Consider the following 23012-nt stretch of genomic DNA (forward strand, 5'->3'; position numbering starts at 1 on the left):
TTGATGCACTGATAGTGTAAAAGTGAAAGAGATATTTTTAATGATGTGGCATTACAAAATTAGATGCACACATAAAATTGTTTTATACTGATCGTGTATTAAAATTAAATTTTTTTATAATAGATAATGAAAAAATTAACATAATATTTTATCTAAAATAGATAGAATGTTTATGTCAACTAACTATGTAGATATAATATCAAATATTTAAATATCTACATTTTAAAATAATTAATAATAAATAAATAAGATTGATAACAACCATTAGTAATATCATTTTTATTATTATTAATATGTATATCTTTTATAAGGGAAAAAGTTTAAAAATTATTAATATTTTACATAATAAATTTAGCCAATGTATATAAAAAATGACAAAAAATAGAAAAAATATCTTCAACAGTTTCGGACAATTACGAGTACTAGGTAAACAATGATTTTTTTGAACAATATGAACAATCACCAATCAAATAAAAACACACTACACCTCTAAATTACTCACCTAAATCTTAATATTAAAATAACCATCTATACACCTAGTGAAATGAACATTCGTATTCACATTATTTAATATTTTCATTGTCTACTTATACTTTTCCTAAAAAAAATATGTTAATTCTAGCAAATACTTAAGAGGAAGTATATGGAGTCAATGAAGTATCTGTACAATGTATACAATGGGGTTTAGGAATGTTCGATTCAGTAGGATATCAGATGTTTATTATCCATGTTATTCGGATGGTTATTCTGGATAGTATGGGTGTATTGTGTTTGAAAAATTAGTAGTATTTTATCTTGTTTATTTTTTAACTCATATTAAGCCAAATAAATAGTTTATTGTACACATTGTCCAAATATTCCATTAATTCCTAGCAAGATTTAATACTTAATGAATAGAGATCAAGTGATTAACATACCACATAAGCACTCGATTTCACGGAGTTAAAAGAATAAAGGCCGCTAATGGTGTTTTTTGTTTGTTTGTTGCACTACTATATTTTAGACTTTTAGTAACATTTAACTTGTAATATTTATTAAAATATTAATAATAATCTTAAAATTAATTATTAAGTAACATTTATACTCAAATGTTATTAAATACGTTTAAATTTTTTGAAAAAACTTATAAAAAGTGTTGCCTATTCTCAAGTTAGATTCCAAAATCTAAATAAGCGTTTTCGTTCTCATTCTCAGTTGCTTACTCTCGCTATTAGTGCTCTGAATCGGTGAAACCACCTCTCCATCCTCCTCAATTTCTTGCTCCACCTCTTCAATTGGGACGTCCTACTTATTCGAAAAAGTTGTTAGGGGAAGGATGTGGGTATTCACCCCTCAAATTTCAAGATGCCAACTCACATTAGAAGATGGGATTCACGTAGAGAGATCATCAGAGCCAAAATTGTTGGTAGCATGGTGGAAAGCACGTTGAGGAATGAGGAGTTTGATCAACTCCGTCTCCTTAATCCTTATAACAACTCTATATATACCCATCTATCCAATGCTTCTTCAATTGCCAATCCCTTTATCCCAATCAATGGCTTACATGATTAGAAGCTTCCTTCTACTTTCTACCCTGTTTCTAATTCTTGCAATCACTCCCAACATAGAAGCCAAAGATGTAGTGGTTGAAGCTATGGTATATTGCCAAAGCTGTGATCACATTGGAACCTGGTCACTAAGTGAAGCCAAGCCAGTAGCTTCGGCAAAAGTAAGCGTCACATGCAAGAACTACAAGGCTCAAGTTTTCTATTACAAGGTCTTTGACACAGACAAGAATGGTTACATGTATGCACAACTTGAAGGGTTCAAGATGAAAAACTATATACTAGATCATCCACTTCACTCTTGTTATGTTAAGCTTGTGTGGTCTCCTCTTGAGACCTGTGGCCTACTCTCCAATGTGAACTATGGCCTCACTGGCGCCCCGCTTCGCTACGAGAACAAGCTCTTGCGCGGCGGCGCCGGAAGTAACTATGAGGCTGTTGTCTATGCTGCTGGTCCTTTGGCCTTTCGTCCCTCTCATTGCTCGCAGGGAAATGTTACAAGCCAACACTAAAAAAAACGAATCAAACTAATGCAGTTGTCTTTCACGTGAAATTGATAGTAAAAAATTATTAGATGATAATTCAGTTAGACACATTAAATTATCTAATGATTTTTAATTATCAATTTTACATGAAAATAACTGTACGTGAATCTTCATTTTAAATTAGTGTTTGGTGAAATATAAGGCAAAAATAAGAAAAAATTGTTGCTACCTAAAATTTCTCTTGCTTGAATGCTACTAGTCGTCCCGGTTGATGCTTCTCAAGCATTTAGATTCAGTTGATCTTGAGCTTTCTCTTCATTTCTTGCTTTAATAAGCTTGTGTTGATTTTTCTATGTCCATTTAATAACCGTTTCCTGAATTTCTGTTACATGTTTTTCCATACAAGGCAATATTGTAATATTTATTTATTTTTGTTCTTAGAATTATTCACAAATTATTAGTTGATTTTCATTATTGTAAGATGATTGCATATTATTGTCCAAAATTATAATTATTCCTGATATTAGTGTTTTAACGAATAGTTTTATATTTTTATAAGTTCATTTGTATTATGTTTATGTAATTATGTTAATAACTATGATGTTTTAAAAACGGTTGTAAAAATTAAAGTAATGTTTTTTATTATTTAGTAATTTTTTTTAAAAATGTATTAAAAAATATTATTAAAATATAAAAAAAGTGTGACTTTAATATTAACAATATTTGTATAATTATTATAGCTACTAAAACTCATTTTTTTTATATAATACAATAACAAATATAAAAAATTTCTTATAAGTTAGCTGTTAAAGATTTGTTAAGAAGTATTAAAGTAATGATAAGTAGTTGAGAGTTAGTAGTTAATAAATGAATATTTATGAGGTTAATTGGTAATATCCCTATAAATATTGTAATTCTTGTATTAGGTAAAAACGACTTCAATACATGTTTATCATTTCCTTTAATTTTCTCTCTATTTTTTTGTTAAAAAGTATGATAACTTATTTAAAAATAGTAAACACAATAAACAAATACTGTTGAAAAAAATTTTTTCACTCCCAACAATAACTAATTGGCTCATTTTTTGATATTAGGTTAGTTTTGGTGTAATGCTTCATTATTGGATGTTGTGGTATTTCGTAAAGTTCTGGAGGCTAACAATCCGTAGGAGACGGATTGCTTTAGTCGGATTTTTTTTTAGTATACAAAAACACACATTACACCACATCCGGTAGATAGTAGCGATTATAGAACCGAATAGCGGCGGTTAAATATGGAAGCGGATAGCAACGGTTTTTAACCGTCGCAGAATGGATAGCAGTGGTTGCCAGTCCGCTCCAAGATAGGGAGCGACAAAACCTTTAACGACGGTTTATAATAACAGCTGGAATAATCGCTGCTAGTTGATATTTTGCCGCACATTGGTTTGGCAGCGGTTCTAAATGCTACCAAAAACGTAACCAAGCCTACTTGTATATTACGGCGGTTAATAACCGACGCAAAATCTCAACTACCAAAACACATTGTTTCTATTATAGCGGCAGATTCGTAACCGCCGCCAAATGACGCATTACGGTTTTTTTTAAACTGATTTTTTTAATATATGATCAATTCTTTAAATCCTTTTACGTTGTTCCACTAAGTGTGTTGCTTTAATTTAATAAAATAAAGAACCATTCAAACTAAACCAATAAACTGAAAATATATACGCAAAAATCAATATATATAATAGTAATTTGTCCTAAGTGCATCAATGACAAACTAGAAATAAATAATGGAAAAGTAATTAAACAGTGAACAATTAAAAAGTGATCAGATTCAAGTGTATATATTTCTGTTGACTCAACATTAGTGCCAGAAGATGATCTTGCACGGGATAAGGTCGGTATACTTCCCAAAGAATCTAGATCCGCAGCTACGTCAGGTGGAACTATCTTCTTGTTGCCGGAATAGGTATCTTAACAAACTCTCTATTGTCTGTCTCTTTGCCTTCTCCTCTGCTACCTTGGTTTTTAGTTCTGCAACTTCTGCCTTAAGTTCTGCAATCTTCTTCTTATACTCCTTCTGTTGTGTCATGCCGTTTTCTAAGGAAAGAAAAAAACATACAACATTAGAGTTACCCAGAGAATTAGAATTCAAAGAAAATATTAATTATAGTTTCTAGGATACGGGGAAGAAATTACATCCACTTCCCAAAGAATCTAGATCTGCAACTACGTCAGGTGGCAAATTATCTCCTTGTTGCTGGATTAGGTATCTTAACAATCTCTCCATTATCTGTCTCTTTGCCTTCATCTCTGTTAACAAACTCTCCATTATCTGTCTCTCTGCCTTCATCTCTGCTACCTCTGCTTTTAGTTCTGCTAACTGTGCCCCAAGCTCTGCAATCTCCTTCTGTTGTGTCATGCTGTTTTCTAAGGAAGGAAAAAAGCGTACAACATTAGAGTTACCCAGAGAAATAGATTCAAGGAAAAGATTAATTATAGTTTCTAAGATACGGGCAAAAAATGATACCGATGACATCAACTTCCCAAAAATCGATGTCTTTGCGGCTGTTAGCATTGCCCTGATGTTCAGCTTCTTGTGCGGCAAACAAATCGTCGACATGGTCATCGAACGACTCAACCTCATCCGTCTCTGGGTCATAATCTTCATCTTCCGAATAGACATCGACAACTTCATCACGATCCCTATGCTCTGTGCGTGTTGCTGGAGTTCGAGTGTCACCCATGTCACTTGACGGAGCCAGCCGTCTTTCATTGCGCGGTGGTTGAAATGGTACAGCATTAACACGAGATTGTCGAGCACTATTGTAAGAATGCAGAAGTGGGGGCGCTCTAGCACGTGGCTGTGCACTTGAAGTATTAGCTCCCGTATCCGTCGTTCCATCCTTGAGTTAAAATCAAATTAGTTAGGAAATCAACCAACCATATTCAGTATTCCCACAAATGATGAAGACTAAAAATCTATACTAAAAGGCAAATCAACATTTCAAGCTCAAACCAGCATTACTTAACTCACCAAACTAGCTTGAGTTTGATAATCAGGGGCAGCATCAGTTCTAGCTGCACTACTAATGGTGTACCAAGGTCTCCCAGGCATTTGATTAATCCTTTACACAACATAAGGTCATTAGACAATTAACAGAAGAACAATGTAAAACTCAATAGTACACAAAAACTCAAACCTTCAGCAACAGAATTCAATGACAAAAATAATTATTCAAAAAATACAGAGGATAAGATATTTTATTTTAAATCCGCAACGTATGATTGGGTACCATTATTTGATTGAAGATCTTTTTTAAAATATATTTTATTCTAAGATATTTTCTTACAATCAAATACAAAAAATTGAACATCTAAAAGATAGAAAACAGACAAACACAGAGAATTGTTTGGTTCTAAGTCGGGATGCGGTGTGTTTGAAGCATCTTTTTATTTGTTTCGTAACATTGATAATGGATTAAACAAAAAAATTGGGCGAAACAAGATGGGAAAAGAATAACAATAAACAAAATTTGTCTTAATCCTTCAAAGGTTTCGATGGGATAAACCCTATCCCTTTCCGCTTCCGTGCGAACTGAAAGATCTTCAATTGATCACTTTCAGCTTTTTGATGGAGGCTTTAAATATATAAACCCCATTCAATTTTTCAAATTTAATATAAACTCAAATTAATTTATCAGCCTATACTATAAAAATGTAATCAAATTAAAAAAATATTAATGTTAATTGAGTTATAAAAAAATAGAGAAGATACATTAAGTTTTTTTGAATAAATGGAAAGAAAGAAAAAAAAGAAAAACAGTTTGAAGACAAAGGAATATTAATGGCCATTGTACAATAAACATATTTGACTTTTTGACATCAATATATGACACATGACAATAAATATGCTCACCAAGATATAACCATGCAGGCGAGACATGGATCAAATAAAAAGCATAATATAATTAAATACTAATTGCCTTTTAGAATTAAATAAATAAAAGAATGCTTAATTATGTATATTACATGTTAAGATCACTTTTAATAATTTTGTTGTTATCATATACACTACAACACTGAAACCACTATATACAGGAGTGAGATCACATGGTATTGCAATTTAGTTATTCCCAAATCACAATTATATATTGCGTATTATTGCTACGCTTAATCCAATTTCCCAATGGGTTGTGACATTAATGATAACCCCCAAAAGAAACATTATTAACTTGTAACTTTAATTAAAGTGAAATTAAAATATTAATTTCCCCACATGGTCTCATTGCATAAGCCCCTTAGTGGCATCATTAGTATAAACACAAAAAGAAGAATCATTGTCAGAAGCCTAAGTGCTGAAGCATGTTCTCTACTAATACCTTATCCTTTGTTGATGATCTGAATTCAAAACTAACAAAGAAAAAGAACAAAATTATTATACTATTTATATTATTATTTATTTGTTTTGTTAGTGAGCTTTTGCTTTCAAAGGGTGATTGGCCAATAGTACAACTCTAAACACAAGGTCCCCATCAGGGGCTGTGCCCTCTTCCCTCCTGAGAGCATAGGGTTTGATGAAATATATACACATAGGTGGGTCTACTGTGTTCCTCCAAAGAAGTGGCACAAGGTGGACAACACAATTCTTGCATGACACTTATCATAAGATTTACTATATTAATTATTCTATTTTATTAAAAAAAATCTACCTAGAAGAGAACATGTGGAGTGGAACAAAAACTAAGCATATGGGGTTAGTTACCTTGGGAACTAGTAGCTAGAAGGATTGAAAATTAGTAATTTTATTTGAGACTCTTAAATTTGATCAACTTAATAAATATGTTGTTCTCTATGCTATATGCAATTTTGAAAAATTATAAGAAAGTGAAGCTACATTTTTACTGATAGTTACAATAACTTTGGTTTAGTGATGAGTGTTAAGTTTAGTGACTATTAATTAATCAAACACATGCCATGCATTGGTATCATTAAAATTTGGAATTGATGGAGCAGATTAGCATCAAAGACAATATGGGTCTCAATTCCAACACGAAGCTAAGGTGGATAAACAAATATGAAGAAAGACTCGTGGCTAGGGAAGGACAGGGACCAATGAATGATTCAGCAGAACACTTTTTTGGAGGACTATGTCCATATATATAAATATCAGTAATCTGTAGAGAAAACAGTTCACTCATAATTAAGGGTATTTGATAGAACGTGTAGATAGATCCATTAGGAATTAAATGAAACAATTTGGTGGGTTATCATCTTATCATACACCTTTTATGTATATCTTCAGATTTTGTATTATATATTATACCCAGTAAAACAAAAATATAGCTTCCGAGAAGGTAAATTCAAAGTTATTACCTTTTTTTCCCTCTATTGGAAAAAAAAATTGGGAGTTAATCACAATGATGAATAAGCACACCAAACATAAGTGAATAAATGCATGCTAATAAACAACAATGTTTTTAGTGTTAAGCTAATAAGAAAAATATCTGGAACGAAGAACATTATGTTTGAGGGAAATAAGAAGGAAAAGAAACACAAAATTTTCTCAAAAAGTAATTATTTGGGATGTTAACCAGTGAGGGAGATGATGAATTCACACTGTACACAAACTTTCTAATTACAAAAGGATGAGGAATTCATTAGAAGATAGGAAAAACAGAACCCAAACAAAAAAAAATTAATTTTCACCAACAAGTAGTACCCCAGATCCAATATTCCAAATTCCAAACAGTGAGGAGATGCAGAAGCAGAAACATAAAGCAATAAGCAATTTTGAGGAATCATGTTATTAGATGGAAAGAAAAAAGTGTTCAACATTTAAAGAAAAGAACAAAAAAGAAAAGTTGGTCAACATAAACTTTTTGTTTTGTCAGATAAATAATCATAACTTAAGCAGAAGCAGCAACAGTGAAAGAGAAAGCTAAGGAAAGAAATGCAGTAACAAGGTGAAGGAAAGCTAATCAAGACTTACTTTTGGTGATGGAGGAGTGAGCTCGGAGTGATGACCACGAAGACTGCGTTGCCGATGATGACGGAAGCTGCGACGCCAACGAATCCAGGAAGACCAAGCGACGAAGAGGGGGAGAGGATCCACGAAACAACGGCCGACGACACCTTCGACGGGCAACGACGGCAAATGCTGGCGGTCAGGCGGCAATAGTGGCGACGCTCTGGAAATGAAGACGGTTGGAGCTCTTGTGCTAGGTTTAGCAAGGTTTGTTGGCTTAGGGTTTTGGAGGCGCTGATTAGGTGAAGGAGTAGGGTGAAACTAATAGATTTTACATTCGTCTCAGGTCTTTATCAAATTATTCGCTGATTAGGTAATTTGCTAATAAAATGATTTGAACAGCCCGTTTCTCATCAATTATTTAATCCTTTTCAGAAATTATTTCTAAATTATTAATTATCTTCTGTTTAAAAAATAAGATTATATTTATTCAAAGAAAAAATATAAGGAATTAATGGAATATTTGGACAATATGTATAATAGAAGTTTAGAGATGTTTAATTCATTATTAGAGATATAATCATTAATGCTACATTTATTTATCAATTGAAGTTTTTGGAATGAGTGGTATCATGACGATATTCGAACTCTAAATTCGAAAAGTCCGAAATTCAACTCTCGATAAACTTTAAAATTAACTTAAACTTTTGGGATAAGGAATTTTATGACAAGATATAATTTATTATATACATCATATAAATATTTTATTGACTTTCAAGACTCTTACTCAAAATTCAGTGATAAATGATAGTATAGTTGGAATACATAATACGTTGTTTCATTTGAATTTTAAAACAAACTTAGTTATATTATTTTATCCTTAGAAATCTATATAATTACTTGCATCCTCTCGTATAATCACAAATGTTATCATATTATTAATTCTTTTTCTTCTCTTTATATCATAGTTTAACAGTATTATTTATTTATTTTTTCTCGAATTACATTCATTCAAATATCACATTATCAGTCTCAATGTTAATTCATTTCTGTATGATTATCCACTCATTTTTATTTTCAATTTGTGGAAATTAAATATCTCGTTAAGAGAATTATTCTTACTGAATTCTTTATTTAGATTATCATTTTAATTTTTTTGGACTATAAATATTGTATTTAAAATATCGACTTAATATTAATGTATTTATTTATGTATTAAAAATATTAATATCGAATATATTTTATTTTAAGTTGAACAGATAAATTTTGTTTTATTTTTATTTTTTTTCAATTATTTTTTGTTTTATTTTGATTTTTTCATAGTTCTATTAAGAACAATTTACTTATTTAAATAAAATGGCAGAATCTTTTACCTAAATGTGCAAAACGGATTGTTGTTACGTGCATGTGCAAAAACCCTATTCTATGTAATCCGTGGCAACCCACCACGGTTTCCGAAACGTGTATAAACTGTGGCAGGTCCCAGCGGTTTAGGAGGAAACATTATTGAATGTAAACCGTGGGAGGTCCCAGCGTTTTACGAAGGAGGCGTGGCAGGAATAAACCGTGGTAAGTCACCACGGTTTATGAAGAACATGGATTACACATAAAACCCGGTAACCCACCGCGGTTTATGTGGACAGCGCAATAAAAATAAAACCCTGTAACCTCGCACGATTTATGTGTGTGGAGCTATATAAGTAATCCGCTGAAGGTTGGGACGGATCATTTACATCAGCACAAAAAAAAGGAAGGTCTTCTTGTGTTGAGAGGATTTGGGAAAACTTTGGAGGTTTGAAGGAGGAGTGGGTGGTGGAGCCAATGGAGGGTGAGGATCGCTTGTACCGACTAAATGGCGTTGCTCACGTGGCAGGATATATCGACGAAGAGGTTAGTTACTATTATTGTTATTATTATTGTTATTAAAATTCATACTAATATAGCAATTGATATTATTAGGAATATTGTTAGTAAAAATATTTTATTATGTTTATTTGTATTGTTATTCTGATTAATGTTATTTACATAAATATTGATATTATTATGGTTACTGTAAATCAAAATGTGAGGCGTTTATTAATATTGTCTACGTAAATGTTAATATTATTATCGGTACTGTTAGTAAAAATATTTTATTATGCTTATTTATTTTGTTAGTCTGGTTAATAGTATTTTTGCCACGTTTTGCAGCCTAGTAGGGTTATTAGCGCCGTTAGGAGGCAGTAGAATATACCCTTACATGACCGGATTATACAGTATCTGGAGACTGCGGGCTTGTATCATCTGGCTAGGCTAAACAGTCAGTGGTTCTGGTGAGTCTCTCCTTAGCACATTTATCGAGCGGTGGCGTCCGGAGACCCACACGTTCCACATGCCGTTTGGTGAGTGCACCATTACTTTGCAGGATGTCGCGTATCAGCTGGGTTTGCCGATTGATGGTGCGCCCGTTAGTGGGTGCCTGACTGAGTTTGAGAATCTGATGGAACACGGTAGACCAGCATGGGTGTGGTTCCGGGTGTTGTTCGGGGAGTTACCTCCACAGAGTAAAGTCAAGCAGATGACAGTGTGCTACACATGGTTCCACGAGAGGTTCCGGGTTCTCCCTGCAGATGCTACTGATGAGACCGTGCGTGTATACGCACGTGCTTATATCCTGATGCTGTTGTCGTCTCAGCTGTTTGCGGACAAGAACGCAAACCGAGTCCACCTTCGCTGGTTGCCTTATTTGGCATCATTGGACGACTTGGGCAGATATAGTTGGGGCTCGGCTACACTGGCCTGGTTGTATAGGTGTCTTTGTCGTGGTACAAACAGGAACGTCGTTAACTTGGCTGGGCCGCTACAGCTACTACAGTCTTGGATTTTCTGGAGGTTTCCCACTCTGAGGCCCACTGGTTTTGACCGGTTCGGGTTTCCTCTTACTTCCAGGTAGGGTTTAGTATTTTCCGTTCATAAATTGTAGACACAGCATGTGTTATGGTTTGTCTTGACATCATTTCAATTAAAATTATAGGTGGGCTGAGTTTGTGCCGAGGAACGATGCAGGGGCACAGAGATTAGTTTCCGCACGCCTTGCACTGGATCGACTGCGTGTCCACGATGTGAGTCATTTATTTATTGCTGATACTTGAACTAGTTTTTCTTAAATGTCATTGTCTAATGAAACTCTTACTGTTTCGATACAGTTTGTGTGGGAGCCTTATTCTTCTGTTGATGTTGCTGCTGTTATTCATCCGGAGATACTAGCTGACGAGCACCGAAGGCTATGGACGGCCGTCACTAGCCTGATATATTTTGCTGCGATCGAGTGGCACCAGGTCGATAGGGTTCTACCCCAGTTCGGCGGTGTTCAGCATCTCCCACAGCCAGCTCTAAACATAGATTGGCTACATGCGAAGGATGATAGGGGTGGGGACCGGTGGTTTCCCACGTATTATCAGGAGTGGCACCAGTTTTGGGAGAACAGGCTTCAGTCAGTCATATGGGTCAATCGAGTCCTCGACCCCGGTCCATCAGCAGAGTACCTGGAGTGGTGGTGCCATGTGGCGCACAGGTTCCTATCCCCAAATGTAGCATTTCAGGATCCGAGGCCGATTGTGTTGACTGAGGAGGCGCGTCACAAAGGGTCGTCCCAGACACCTCCTAGAGTGCACGTTTATGACAGACCAGATAACAGACGAGTCGATCGGCGTCGCCGTATAGGGACCCGGACCACCGATCGCGAGTGGAGGGAGTTTGCCGACCGTTTGGAGGAGGACCTTCCTGGAGCTGAGCCTGGGGATGCAGTGGACTACCGTGTTCCTCGACGTAGAGGCAGACGGCCACCTGCGCGGCCTAACCGTCGAGGTGCGCGTGACAGACGACCATCCGAGCAGGGTGACGGCACTCATCACGTGCCCAGTGAGGAGGTAGTTGGATCAGCATCAGCTGTGGATCAGCCGACGTTCAACGTGGGTACTAGCTCTCAACTGTTTGGGAACGTGACCCCACATGCTTTTGCTGAGTTTACTACCACGGCTGTCGGGATGGACATTGATGATCCTGTTACTGAGTCCGAGTTCTACAGGGACATAGCAGACATGCTTAGGGATGATGATGATACCCATTATAGACCACAGATGCCTGAGGAGCATGCCCAGTTTGCTGATCAGCAGCCACGGAGTGACGACGTTCAGGCTCAGTTGTCAGTTGACCTCAACGAGCCTGCAGTATCTCCGTCTGACCCATGGTTTGCGTTAGGAGGGACACCTGCCTCTGCTTTCAGCGTGGTTCCCGCACAGCCCTCAGTCCCAGCGGCAGATCACAGACCGAGGCGGGTGAGGCGTCCTCCTTTGTGTGGCACCGGAGGTCACATGCTTGGCCAGTTCGACGATGATGACAGTGACACCATTGAGGATTCTGATTAGCTATGTTATATGTTCCCGTCCGGTAGGAACTTTGTTAGTTTATGTATTTAGCATGCTAGTGAGTACTTATGGCTTTCAGACTTATGTTAAATGTTATTTTTCTTTTGACCAAGCAGTTTAACCGGTTTTAGCTTCTTTGATATGTAGCTCTATGGTTTATATTATAATGCACAATATGAACAATACCAAAGTGGTTTAATCAAACACGTAAAATAACAGGAATTTATTCATCTGAAATTTTTGCATTAAAGAAACATGTTGACAGTCACAGACTTAACCAACCATACATTACTAAGATTATCTAGACCCTGAAACAACTGAAACAGCATAGACGGCATTTTAGACGACATGAGATCTACGCATCCCCTCCACCACTCTGTCTTCGCTGGTGACAGTTCCTCCGCGTATGCCCAGGCTGACGGCGTAGCCCACAACGCTTCGGCTGGTTTTCCTGAGACTGATCCATACTTCCACGGATCTTGGTTGCCTTTGGACGACCTTACTTTGCACGCCGCATATTAGGGTCAGGAATGATGGTAGGCCCAGCATATGGAGGCCATAGTTCTTCAGGGATAGGTGGGAGAAACCCCTGCTTGTAAACGTTGAACACCTCACTCATATGATACACCTCGTGAACATATGACGCCCAGTTAAGCCGGGAGTAGGCGCAACACGCAATGGCGTGGCAACAAGGATAATGCAGCGCCTGAAAGTGGCCACAGTCGCATCGGTGATCTTTAAGGGAAACTCTATAGCTACCCAGCGAGAAGCTCCCGGTTGGTGTTGTCTCCGCGACGGTGTACTCGGACTAATGCCTGTCGTATAATGTCACAGTGAAGCACCTAGAGTCTCTTAGGTTCCGATCAATAGCCTTGACCAATGCCTGACAGAATTCATGCCCAGATCCGAGTTGTGCCTCTGCTGTCTGTCCCCGTACCACAAATAGCTGAGCAAGCCTCCCGTAAGTTGACTTAACCAACGATGTGACCGGTAGGTTGCGAGTTCCCTTTAGCACGGAGTTCACACATTCACTGATGTTTGTGGTCATGTGCCCGAACCGTCGACCAGCGTTCTCATGTTGGGTCCACTTGTCATACTCCATCCGGTTGGCCCAGTCACACATTGCTGGATTCTCAGTCCGCATGATGTCAAACCAGTAATAAAACTCAGCCTCAGTCTTTGCGTAGGCAGCATTCACCAACATCTTCCTTGAGTCCTTACCTTTGAACGTTAGGGCGAAATTCGCAGCCACATGCCTAATACAGTAGGCCCGAAAAGCCCGAGGAGGCAGCCACCCAGTCTCAGGTGCCTCAAGCGCTGCCTTGATCCCATTATGCCTGTCAGAGATAACAAGGATACCCTCCTGAGGAGTCACATGCTCTCAGAGATTGGACAAGAAGAATGACCACGACTCTGCATTTTCGCCCTCCACAAGGGCAAATGCTATCGGGAGGATGTTCGAGTTCCCGTCCTGAGCTATCGCCAACAGCAGCGTCCCTCCATACTTCCCATACAAGTGGGTACCATCAATACTGACGAGGGGCTTGCAATGCCGGAATGCCTCGATACAGGGTGGAAATGTCCAGAAAAGCCGGTGAAAGTACACCGTTGACTCATCAACCCCACTACCAATCCGAACAGGAGACGTCTTCAGCACCGTGATTGTTCCCGGCATTGTCGCCTGGACCCCTAGCATCCAACGTGGCAACTCCGCGTAAGACTCTTCCCAATCTCCATATATTTGTGCCACTGCCTTCTGCTTAGCCATCCAAACTTTCCTGTAACTAGGCCTGAAACCGTAATCGGCTTCTGTCGCTTGTTGAAGTACCTTTACCGTAACCGCAGCATCTGCCCTAACCATAGCAAGAATCCTCGCACAGATAACGTGGTAATCCAACTGACGGTGATCACTTGAAATAGAAGTTGCGAGGCATGTGTGTGGCCCGTTGTACCTCCTAACCTCCCAAGTGCCCTTTCGTGCACGAAGCGCTACACGAATCAACCAACTACAACCCTTGCCGAATTCCTTACATTTTCTATGATACTTCAAATGATCTGATTCGATGACTCTGTACTCAACACCTCGCCGGATGCTATAGTCCTTGACACTCAGCACAGCTTCATCTTTACTCTAGAATGATTGCCCAATCTGAAATTCTGTAGAAGATCCCCCCACTGTGTTACCACCGTCTTCCTGTTGACCAAGAGCATCCAAGTTTAGTGTGGAGAAGTGTGGAGGATACTGATGAGAAGCAGAACTTGAAGGCCGATGCTGCGCATGTGGATCGCCATCTGTGTCATCGTCGTTGTCACCTACGATATCAACAGGCTCCTGGTCAGACTCATCATCACGCATTGCATTTTCTACTTGATCAGGTCCACCAATGTCTTTGATATAAGGTAACAGGCCACCACCGGTGCCCACAATGTAGGGAGGCTCAATGACTGCTGCATTCTCCAAAGGTACAGAACCAACAACCTCTGTTCGGTCTAAATCAGCTGCAAACGAAGGTGATTGAACCGGCGGAAGATACGGTCTGACCGCAGGCATCGAACTAGATGCACCACCCGTGGCAGCTGGGCTAGGAACTGGAGCGGATGCCCCAGAACTATCGACACCAACCTCCAACTTCGCGAACAACTCATGGATTCTGATCTCCGGAAAACTCCTTACACAGTAGAACAAAACCCTAATATCTTCATCAGCCTTAACCGCAAAGGTTTCATACTAAACACCGGTCGAGACAACCGCCATGGGAATCTTGTAGAATAGTTTCTTCACCCACTTGCTACCCAACACGCCAAGCTTCTCCAAGATGCTGTTCTTCAAATCTGACAAACTCATCGACGAACAGATAAAAATACTCAGTGGTTCTCTGTCGGTAAACTTCACACCATGGCTTTTGCTTTTTTTTTTATTTTCCCAGAGCAATGCACTAAGGCAAGAAAACTCTCTTCCTCACTAGCCATTGTGAGAATGATCTCTTATGGAGCTTGAATCACCCACATATATATAGAGTTCCCGTCATTGTAAACCGTGGAAACCTACAAGGTTTTCTGGCCATTATTTACCCTACATAAACTGTTGTAACCTGCAAGGGTTTATGACCAGTACATTCTCCTCATAAACCGTGGTGACTTACCACGGTTTATTCCTGCCACGCCTCCTTCGTAAACCGCTGGGACCTCCCACGGTTTACACTCAATAATGTTTCCCCCTAAACCGCTGGGACCTGCCACGGTTTATGCACGTTTCGAAAATCATGGTGGGTTGCCACGGATTACATTGAATAGGATTTTTACACATGCACGTAACAACAATCCGTTTTGCATATTTAAGTAAAGGATTCTGCCATTTTATTTAAATAAGTAAATTGCCCTTCTATTAAGCTTGTGTGGTCTCTTCTTAAGACCTGTGGCCTACTCTCCAATGTGAGCTATGGCCTCAGTGGCGCCCCGCTTCGCTAAACGAGAACAAGCTCTTGAGCTATCGTCCCTCTCATTGCTAGTAGGGGAACGATACAAGCCAACACTAAGAAAAAAGAATTAAACTAATATATTTATTTTTATGTAAAGTTGATAATTGAAAATTATTAGATAATAATTGAATTAAATAAATTAAATTATTTAATAATTTTTAACTATTAATTTTACATGAAAATAATAACATGATTCTTCATTTTAAATTAGTGTTTGGTCAAATATAAAGAGAAGGAAAAAAAATTGTTCTTACCTAGAATTTCTTTTGCTTGAATGCTACTAGTCGTCTCGGTTGATGCTTCTCAAGCATTTAGATTCAGTTGATCTTGAGCTTTCTCTTCGTTTCCTGTTTTAAATAATTTTGTGTTGATTTTTCTATGGGCAATTTACCTCAATAAATTATTTTACCTTTAAAATTACATAAATACATTATTTTCAAAACGAAAATGCAAATACATTATTTCATATATCTATGAAAATCATTACTAACAGTAGCGGTTTACACAAACACAGAATCCACTACTATCAGCCGCGAATTACGTTGAGTTGTGGTAGTATGTTAACCGCTGTTGCCTGTCGCGGTTTCTGCATCATTATGATTGGTCATAAATCGCTACTAGATGTAGCGGTTTATGTGCATTGGTTTACGAATGTAAACTGCTAGAGGCAACAGCGATTTACATTGAGTATGAAAACAAATAGTAAAACTAATCTTTATCTAAAAAATAATTACAAAACAAATAATTAATGATATATAGTATTTAAATAATATCATAAATAAAAAAATTTAATTTATCATTTCACAATATAATTTAAAAAATATAAATATGCATGTAATAACTTTTTTATTTGTATTTATTATTAAAAGTGAGACTAAATTACAAATAAAAAAAATACAATACTCAAAGTATTAAATTATATAAATCAAGACTAATTTTTTTATTCTCATCTCTTTTAAAATTTATAAATAATAAAATAATTTATTTTTAGCCAAAAGTTCACTAAATCATATATTTTCTTTTTAAAAATCACTTCATTCTCTTTTATTTATATCAACCATACAAAAGAGATTTGGAGAGTTTGAACCCTGGATTGTGTTCCTTGCTGCGAGGTTCTAGCTAAATGAATTTTTTTTATTTGTGCAACTTTGTTATTTTATGCCAAAAAATAAAAATTATTTGTATTTTATAATTGATTGATTGGATAAATAACAGTGATAGCATCATAATTTTGATGAATAAAATAAAAAAATATAAATATGGATGTAATAATTTTTTATTTGTATTTATTATTAAAATGAGACTAAATAGCAAATCAAAGAGGGAGTATTCACAGAGTACTAGAATATATAAACTAAGACTAATTTTTTTTATCTTCGTCCCTTTTAAAACTCATGAATGATCAAAATGATTCACTATTTTTTACTAAAAATAAATTATTTTATCATTCGTGAGTTTTAGAAGGGATGAATATAAAAAAATTAGTCTTAGTTTATATATTTTAGTACTCTGTCAATACTCACTCTTTGATTTGTTATTTAGTCTTATTTTAATAATAAATACAAATAAAAAATTATTACATGTATATTTATATTTTTTATTTTATTCATCAAAATTATGATGCTATCACTATTATTTATCCAATCAATCAACTATAAAATACAAATAATTTTTATTTTTTGACATAAAATAACAAAGTTGCACAAATAAAAAAAATTCATTTAGCTAGAACCTTAAATACAAATCAGCAGCAAAGAACACAACATAGGTTTCAAACTCTCCGAATCTCTTTTGTATGGTTGATATAAATAAAAGAGAATGAAGTGATTTTTAAAAAGAAAATATATGATTTAGTGAATTTCTGGCTAAAAATAAATTATTTTATTATTTATAAATTTTAAAAGAGATGAGAATAAAAAAAATTAGTCTTGATTTATATAATTTAATACTTTGAGTATTGTATTTTTTTATTTGTAATTTAGTCTCACTTTTAATAATAAATACAAATAAAAATTTTATTATATGCATATTTATATTTTTTAAATTATATTGTGAAATGATAAATTAAATTTTTTTATTTATGATATTATTTAAATAGTATATACCATTAATTATTTGTTTTGTAATTATTTTTTAGATAAAGATTAGTTTTACTATTTGTTTTCATGCTCAACGTAAACCGCTGCTGCCTCTAGCGGTTTTACATACGTAAACCAATGTATATAAACCGCTACTGATAGTAGCGGTTTATGACCAATCATAATCATGCAGAAACTGCGGCAGGCAATAGCGGTTTTCATGCTACCACAACTCAACGTAATCCGCAGCTGACAGCAGCGAATTCTGTGTTTGTGTAAACCGCTACTATCAATAGCGATTTCTATAAATATGTGAAACAATACATTTGCGTAATTTTAAAAGTGAAACAATTTATTTATGTGAATTGCCCGTTTTCTATGTCCATTTAATAACCGTTTCTTGAATTTCTGTTACATGTTTTCCATACAAGGTAATATTGTAATTATAAGATGATTGCATATTATTATCTAAAATTGTAGTTATTACTGATATTAGTGTTTTAACTAATAGCGATGCGAGTTTTAATTGTTCGTTATATAAAGTTAAGTGTTATTTAGAAGATATTAGTTTGTATTTTTAGAATATTTTAATTTAATTTAAAGTGTTTTTATTTTATTTATTTAATTAATAGATTGGTCCTTATATTTATGAACTCAGAATTCTCTATATTTTAACTTAAGAGATTATAAATACCTCATCAACTAGGGTAGTAGAAATATAGAATGATTTAGAGGTTTTGAAAACCTCTTTTTTGATTTCGTGATAAAACTATGGTGTGGACAATTGAGGTTGAGGAGTCTCTCTTTTTGCATTGGGGAATTAGATAGAAGGTTGAAGAGTCATTCGATTCAATTTCCAAACTATGGCGTTGACAAGTTAGGTTGAGGAGTCTTTTTCTGTTGCGTCAAAAAATTGGGTAGAAAGTAGAGTGATTCTCTTTGTATTTAATTTCAACCTATCATTTTTATTTTTATTTCAATTACAATTTATCTTTTCTATTCAATTTCAATTCTTGTCTTATTTATCCTTTTATTTCTTTTATCAATCAATTTATATTTTTTTATTTAGTTGTTTCAAATAAGTTTCAAACTCAAGTTGTCACTTGAGTTTGAGGAGAGATATTAGAATATAATTAAGATCAATTAGATCAATTAACATTATTTAACATATTTAAATATTTATTATAAGATATTACGACTTTATTATTTCGATTCTCTTAACACTTATAAATATCCTTTTATAGTGTATCATTTTACATAACTTAAATACACACAAATCTTTTTGCTACTATTCTCTCTTACCCTTTCTAATAATAATTAATACAATCTAATTTAGTTAGAAGTTCACTGTTTTATAAAAATAACATTTTTATCATTTTGGATATTTTAACTCTTTTTTTTTCTGTACATGTAATTTTGTTTTGAGTTAAATTTGTTTATTTAATGATAAAATATAACTCATATTAATTTTATCATATAATAGTTTATTTTTTTCATATGTATTTTAATTTATATAATTACTATTGATCTTGTTGTTTTTGTTTTTTTGAATTGTTCTTTATTTTTTATGACTTAATAATTTAAATAAAAAAGCAAAGAAAGAAAAAAAAAAACGATGGCCAAAGGCAGAGAGTAAAAACCTAAAGCATTAACATCATTCTTCAACATTATTATTATTAATATGAACTTTATTATTTCTTTTCTAACATTCTTTAATATGAGTTTATTTTTTTTATTATTATTAATGCTTTTATTATTTTCCTCTCTAATTATAAATTTTCTTATAATAATTTTTTGATAGAATATTTTTTTGGCTTAATAGATTTTTTTTCTATTTTTTGTCAAAAATAATTTATATTAAGAGAAAAAAAGAAGATACAAATAAAATTTTAAAATTCAAATTTAAATAAGATGCGCAAAGGGTAACTATTGAATTGAGGTTTAGAATTCATTTGGTAGATTTAAACTCTTTGTATTATCGCTATTGAAAATTTTAAATACTATTATAAAATTTTAGATATTTTTTATCTTATGATTCTTAAATTATACATTATACCGTGTATTTGAAGAATTTCGTCATTTTTAAAATAAGTGTGATATTATATACTTTTTTGGATATAAAAGAAGTGAGTAACAAAATTGATTATATAATAAGATACAAATTTTTAGTTTCAAAATAATTTTTTACTCTATTTTTTATCTTTTATTTGATTTTTTTATTTTCTTAATTAATTATAGTTGTATTCATCACAAATTTGTATTTGTAGAGAAAATTTATCAATTATAAAATACAGAAGATTTAACCAAAAAATTTAAAAAATATTAATTAGTCACAAAATAAAAAATTATGAATTGTGCTTTAATTATGCTATAAAATACAAATTGAGATTATTTAAAATTAGTTTTTTACCATTAATATTAACTTAAATTATAATAAGATAAAAAATAAAAATTGTATATAATAATTTAATTTAATTAATTATATTACTAAAATTATTATTTATTATATCCCGTTCATTTTTATTCATTAGTGATATTTAATTGTCTATTACATTTTTCAACTAAGAAATGTAATATTTTTGTCATTTTTTTAAAAAAAATATATGAATATTGATTTTTGAAATAGAATAAATATATTTTAAATTTTTTTGCATTTAAAAATAATATTCTATCAATGTTAGAATTATTTAGATGGATAAGTAATAGTGAATATATAATTATTTATAATGGATAGAATTAAGTACATCTTTTTATTGAAAATACGAATTTAAAAATATTATATTCAATTCTCAATAGTCAACCTCTCATTGAACCATTGTATGTTCAAAAGATTTTTAAAGAAATAAAATAATTTTAGGTATATAATTTTTTGCAAAAATTTAATTAATTCAGGATATTTATTGTCATTGATTAAAAAAAGTAAATTAAAATGACAATTTAATATTTTTATACTCTTAAAATATTATTTATTTATTTTTCTAGCATTCTTTGTCATCCAATGATCACATCAATATAATTTAATTTAATAAAATTATTTATCATCATTTGATTGAATAAAAATTTTATTTTATCTGAAATTTTTAGGATTTCTCAACCTCAAGATCATCTATGTTAAATCATTAAGAAATATAACTGAGAGCGCGGAAGTGTTTTTTCATTCGAGAGCATGATTGAGATAAGAGAGCTTGACTCTTGTGGTTCTTTGATTTTCGTCAACCAAAACTTTTCTGTATCTCTAATAGGGCTGAATCACAATTCTACTGTAGGAAAAGAGCTACGACGGCGAGTTTGATGTGTTAGAAACCAAAATCCTAAAGTCATTATTTATATTTGAGTGTGACACTCGTTAAATTCTAAAACTCAAATAAAATAGTATCTATGGTTTTAATCTCATTTATTCAAATAAAAAATAATAATGATTTATTTAATTCAAAATTTATGACAATAAATAAGATCACCGTTATATAAGTCATTTAATGTGAAATTACTTAATTTGGTATTATAATTAATATATGTATTGTCTATAAATATATTAAGAAATAATAATTTTCTAATAATCTTCCACTTGGGCTATACATATATATTTTTCTAAGATAATCACATCTTATAAATTTTATGCACACATCTTAATGTTATTTCCCTAATTACTTTAATAATCTGGTATGTATCATATATTAGTTATGAAATTACCGTAACTTTTATCATATTAGTGTCGCAACAAAACCACAATGATCGCCATACTAAATACTGAACCACATAGATCAAATTTGGATGAAAAAATTCATAAATAATTACATGCAAAAATGATCTCATGCATGCCTATTTTCAACTGGTCCAACTTGAAGCGACGATAACGGGATAAGCAGCGATGGCGACATGAGCTGTGAAGGAAGATGGGAACTGTGAAGGGGTAGGCGGCGATGGGCTCAGCAATGACGATGACGGGAGCTATGAGGTTTTTTGTGAAGAAGCCGAGAAGAAAAAGACTCTGGGCGAAGATGACTGGGTTTCTCTTGCATGGCTATAGAGTATGTACTGAAACTGTGAATCACTAAATCTATGATGTGAGGTAAATTCTAATTCCTAAAAAGTGTTTATATGTATATATCCGGGGCAGGTACACCCTAAACACGACCATGTTCTATCCTGAGCAAAATCTGTCCCGACTCGAGTCAAGTTATTACCCTCTCCAATCGGGCATGGATGGGTCAAGTACCTGCGTATTCGAGTGCTTCTGTCAAGTCTAACCACGTATTGATATTCCATTTATTAAGGGTTTACCGTTAGCCAATGGATTGCTACACACACAAAGTGAGATTTTAACTCCTAATAATTTTTAAGCGGACGAGTGAGATGATCAGTCAACAAACACAAATTAATTAAGACAAATACTAATTATTTTTAATATTAAAAATTCCGAGTGTTTGATTTTAATTATAACTTCATAAAATATTTATAATAATAATTACTATATATAATTTATTTAATTTTTTAATAAATTTTTTCATATAATTTTATGTATTATCCTGCACAGAGTACGGAAACATACACTAGTATAGTTAAAAATGATGAGTTTAAATATGAGGTACTGATATGAGAAAGTGGCTATTTTGAGTTCTAGAAGAGGGTTGGCTATTTTGAAGAGAGACGTACAAGGAGGCGTATATGGACAGAATGCAGATCTGTCAAGACGGTTCTTTAGTGTCCTGTTAAATCTGTAGTTGTAAAAACCATCCGATTTGACCGAAAAATCAATAAATTGGTAGTTTTACTGGTTCGGTTGGAAGTATGGACCGAATGCACAAATAATTTCTTAGTGTCTTGTTAAATCCGTAGTTGTAAGAACCAATCGATTCGACGGAAAAATTATTAAACTAATAATTTTATCAGTTCGATTAGAAATATAGACCGAAAATACAAATAAACTACCAAAAACCGGACAATTCGTCACAAATTGGCCAAAACTAACCGGTTCGATACAAATCCGAGAACCGGTTTGAACTCATATACTCTAGCTGCCTTCCAACATACCATGCCATACTACTCGACTATTTGTTCCTTTATTATA

General features: G+C 33.8%; 3 protein-coding genes across 3 annotated transcripts; 1 reads left to right on the forward strand and 2 right to left on the reverse strand.

Moving 5' to 3' along the window:
- Window positions 1-1521: 1521 nt before the first annotated feature.
- On the forward strand, window positions 1522-2408 carry LOC107496976 (non-classical arabinogalactan protein 30). The gene has a single exon (XM_016118311.3). The coding sequence runs from the start codon at window positions 1535-1537 to the stop codon at window positions 2054-2056; it is 522 nt and encodes a 173-aa protein (XP_015973797.1). The 5' UTR covers window positions 1522-1534; the 3' UTR covers window positions 2057-2408.
- A 1304-nt stretch (window positions 2409-3712) lies between these two features.
- Window positions 3713-8315, reverse strand: LOC107496975 (uncharacterized). The gene is made up of 5 exons (XM_021127370.2): window positions 8006-8315; window positions 5051-5141; window positions 4544-4919; window positions 4213-4443; window positions 3713-4113 (listed from the first exon to the last, which is right to left on the reverse strand). Coding segments are annotated over exons 2-5 (690 nt in total). The 5' UTR covers window positions 5132-5141; window positions 8006-8315; the 3' UTR covers window positions 3713-4111.
- Window positions 8316-13195: 4880 nt separating this feature from the next.
- LOC107496922 (uncharacterized) lies at window positions 13196-15232 on the reverse strand. The gene is made up of 4 exons (XM_016118245.1): window positions 15174-15232; window positions 14564-15056; window positions 13794-14518; window positions 13196-13724 (listed from the first exon to the last, which is right to left on the reverse strand). The coding sequence occupies exons 1-4, from the start codon at window positions 15230-15232 to the stop codon at window positions 13196-13198; spliced, it is 1806 nt and encodes a 601-aa protein (XP_015973731.1).
- Window positions 15233-23012: the final 7780 nt, after the last annotated feature.

This window comes from Arachis duranensis, chromosome 7 (genome assembly GCF_000817695.3).
Source record: "Arachis duranensis cultivar V14167 chromosome 7, aradu.V14167.gnm2.J7QH, whole genome shotgun sequence".
Classification (NCBI taxonomy): domain Eukaryota; kingdom Viridiplantae; phylum Streptophyta; class Magnoliopsida; order Fabales; family Fabaceae; genus Arachis; species Arachis duranensis.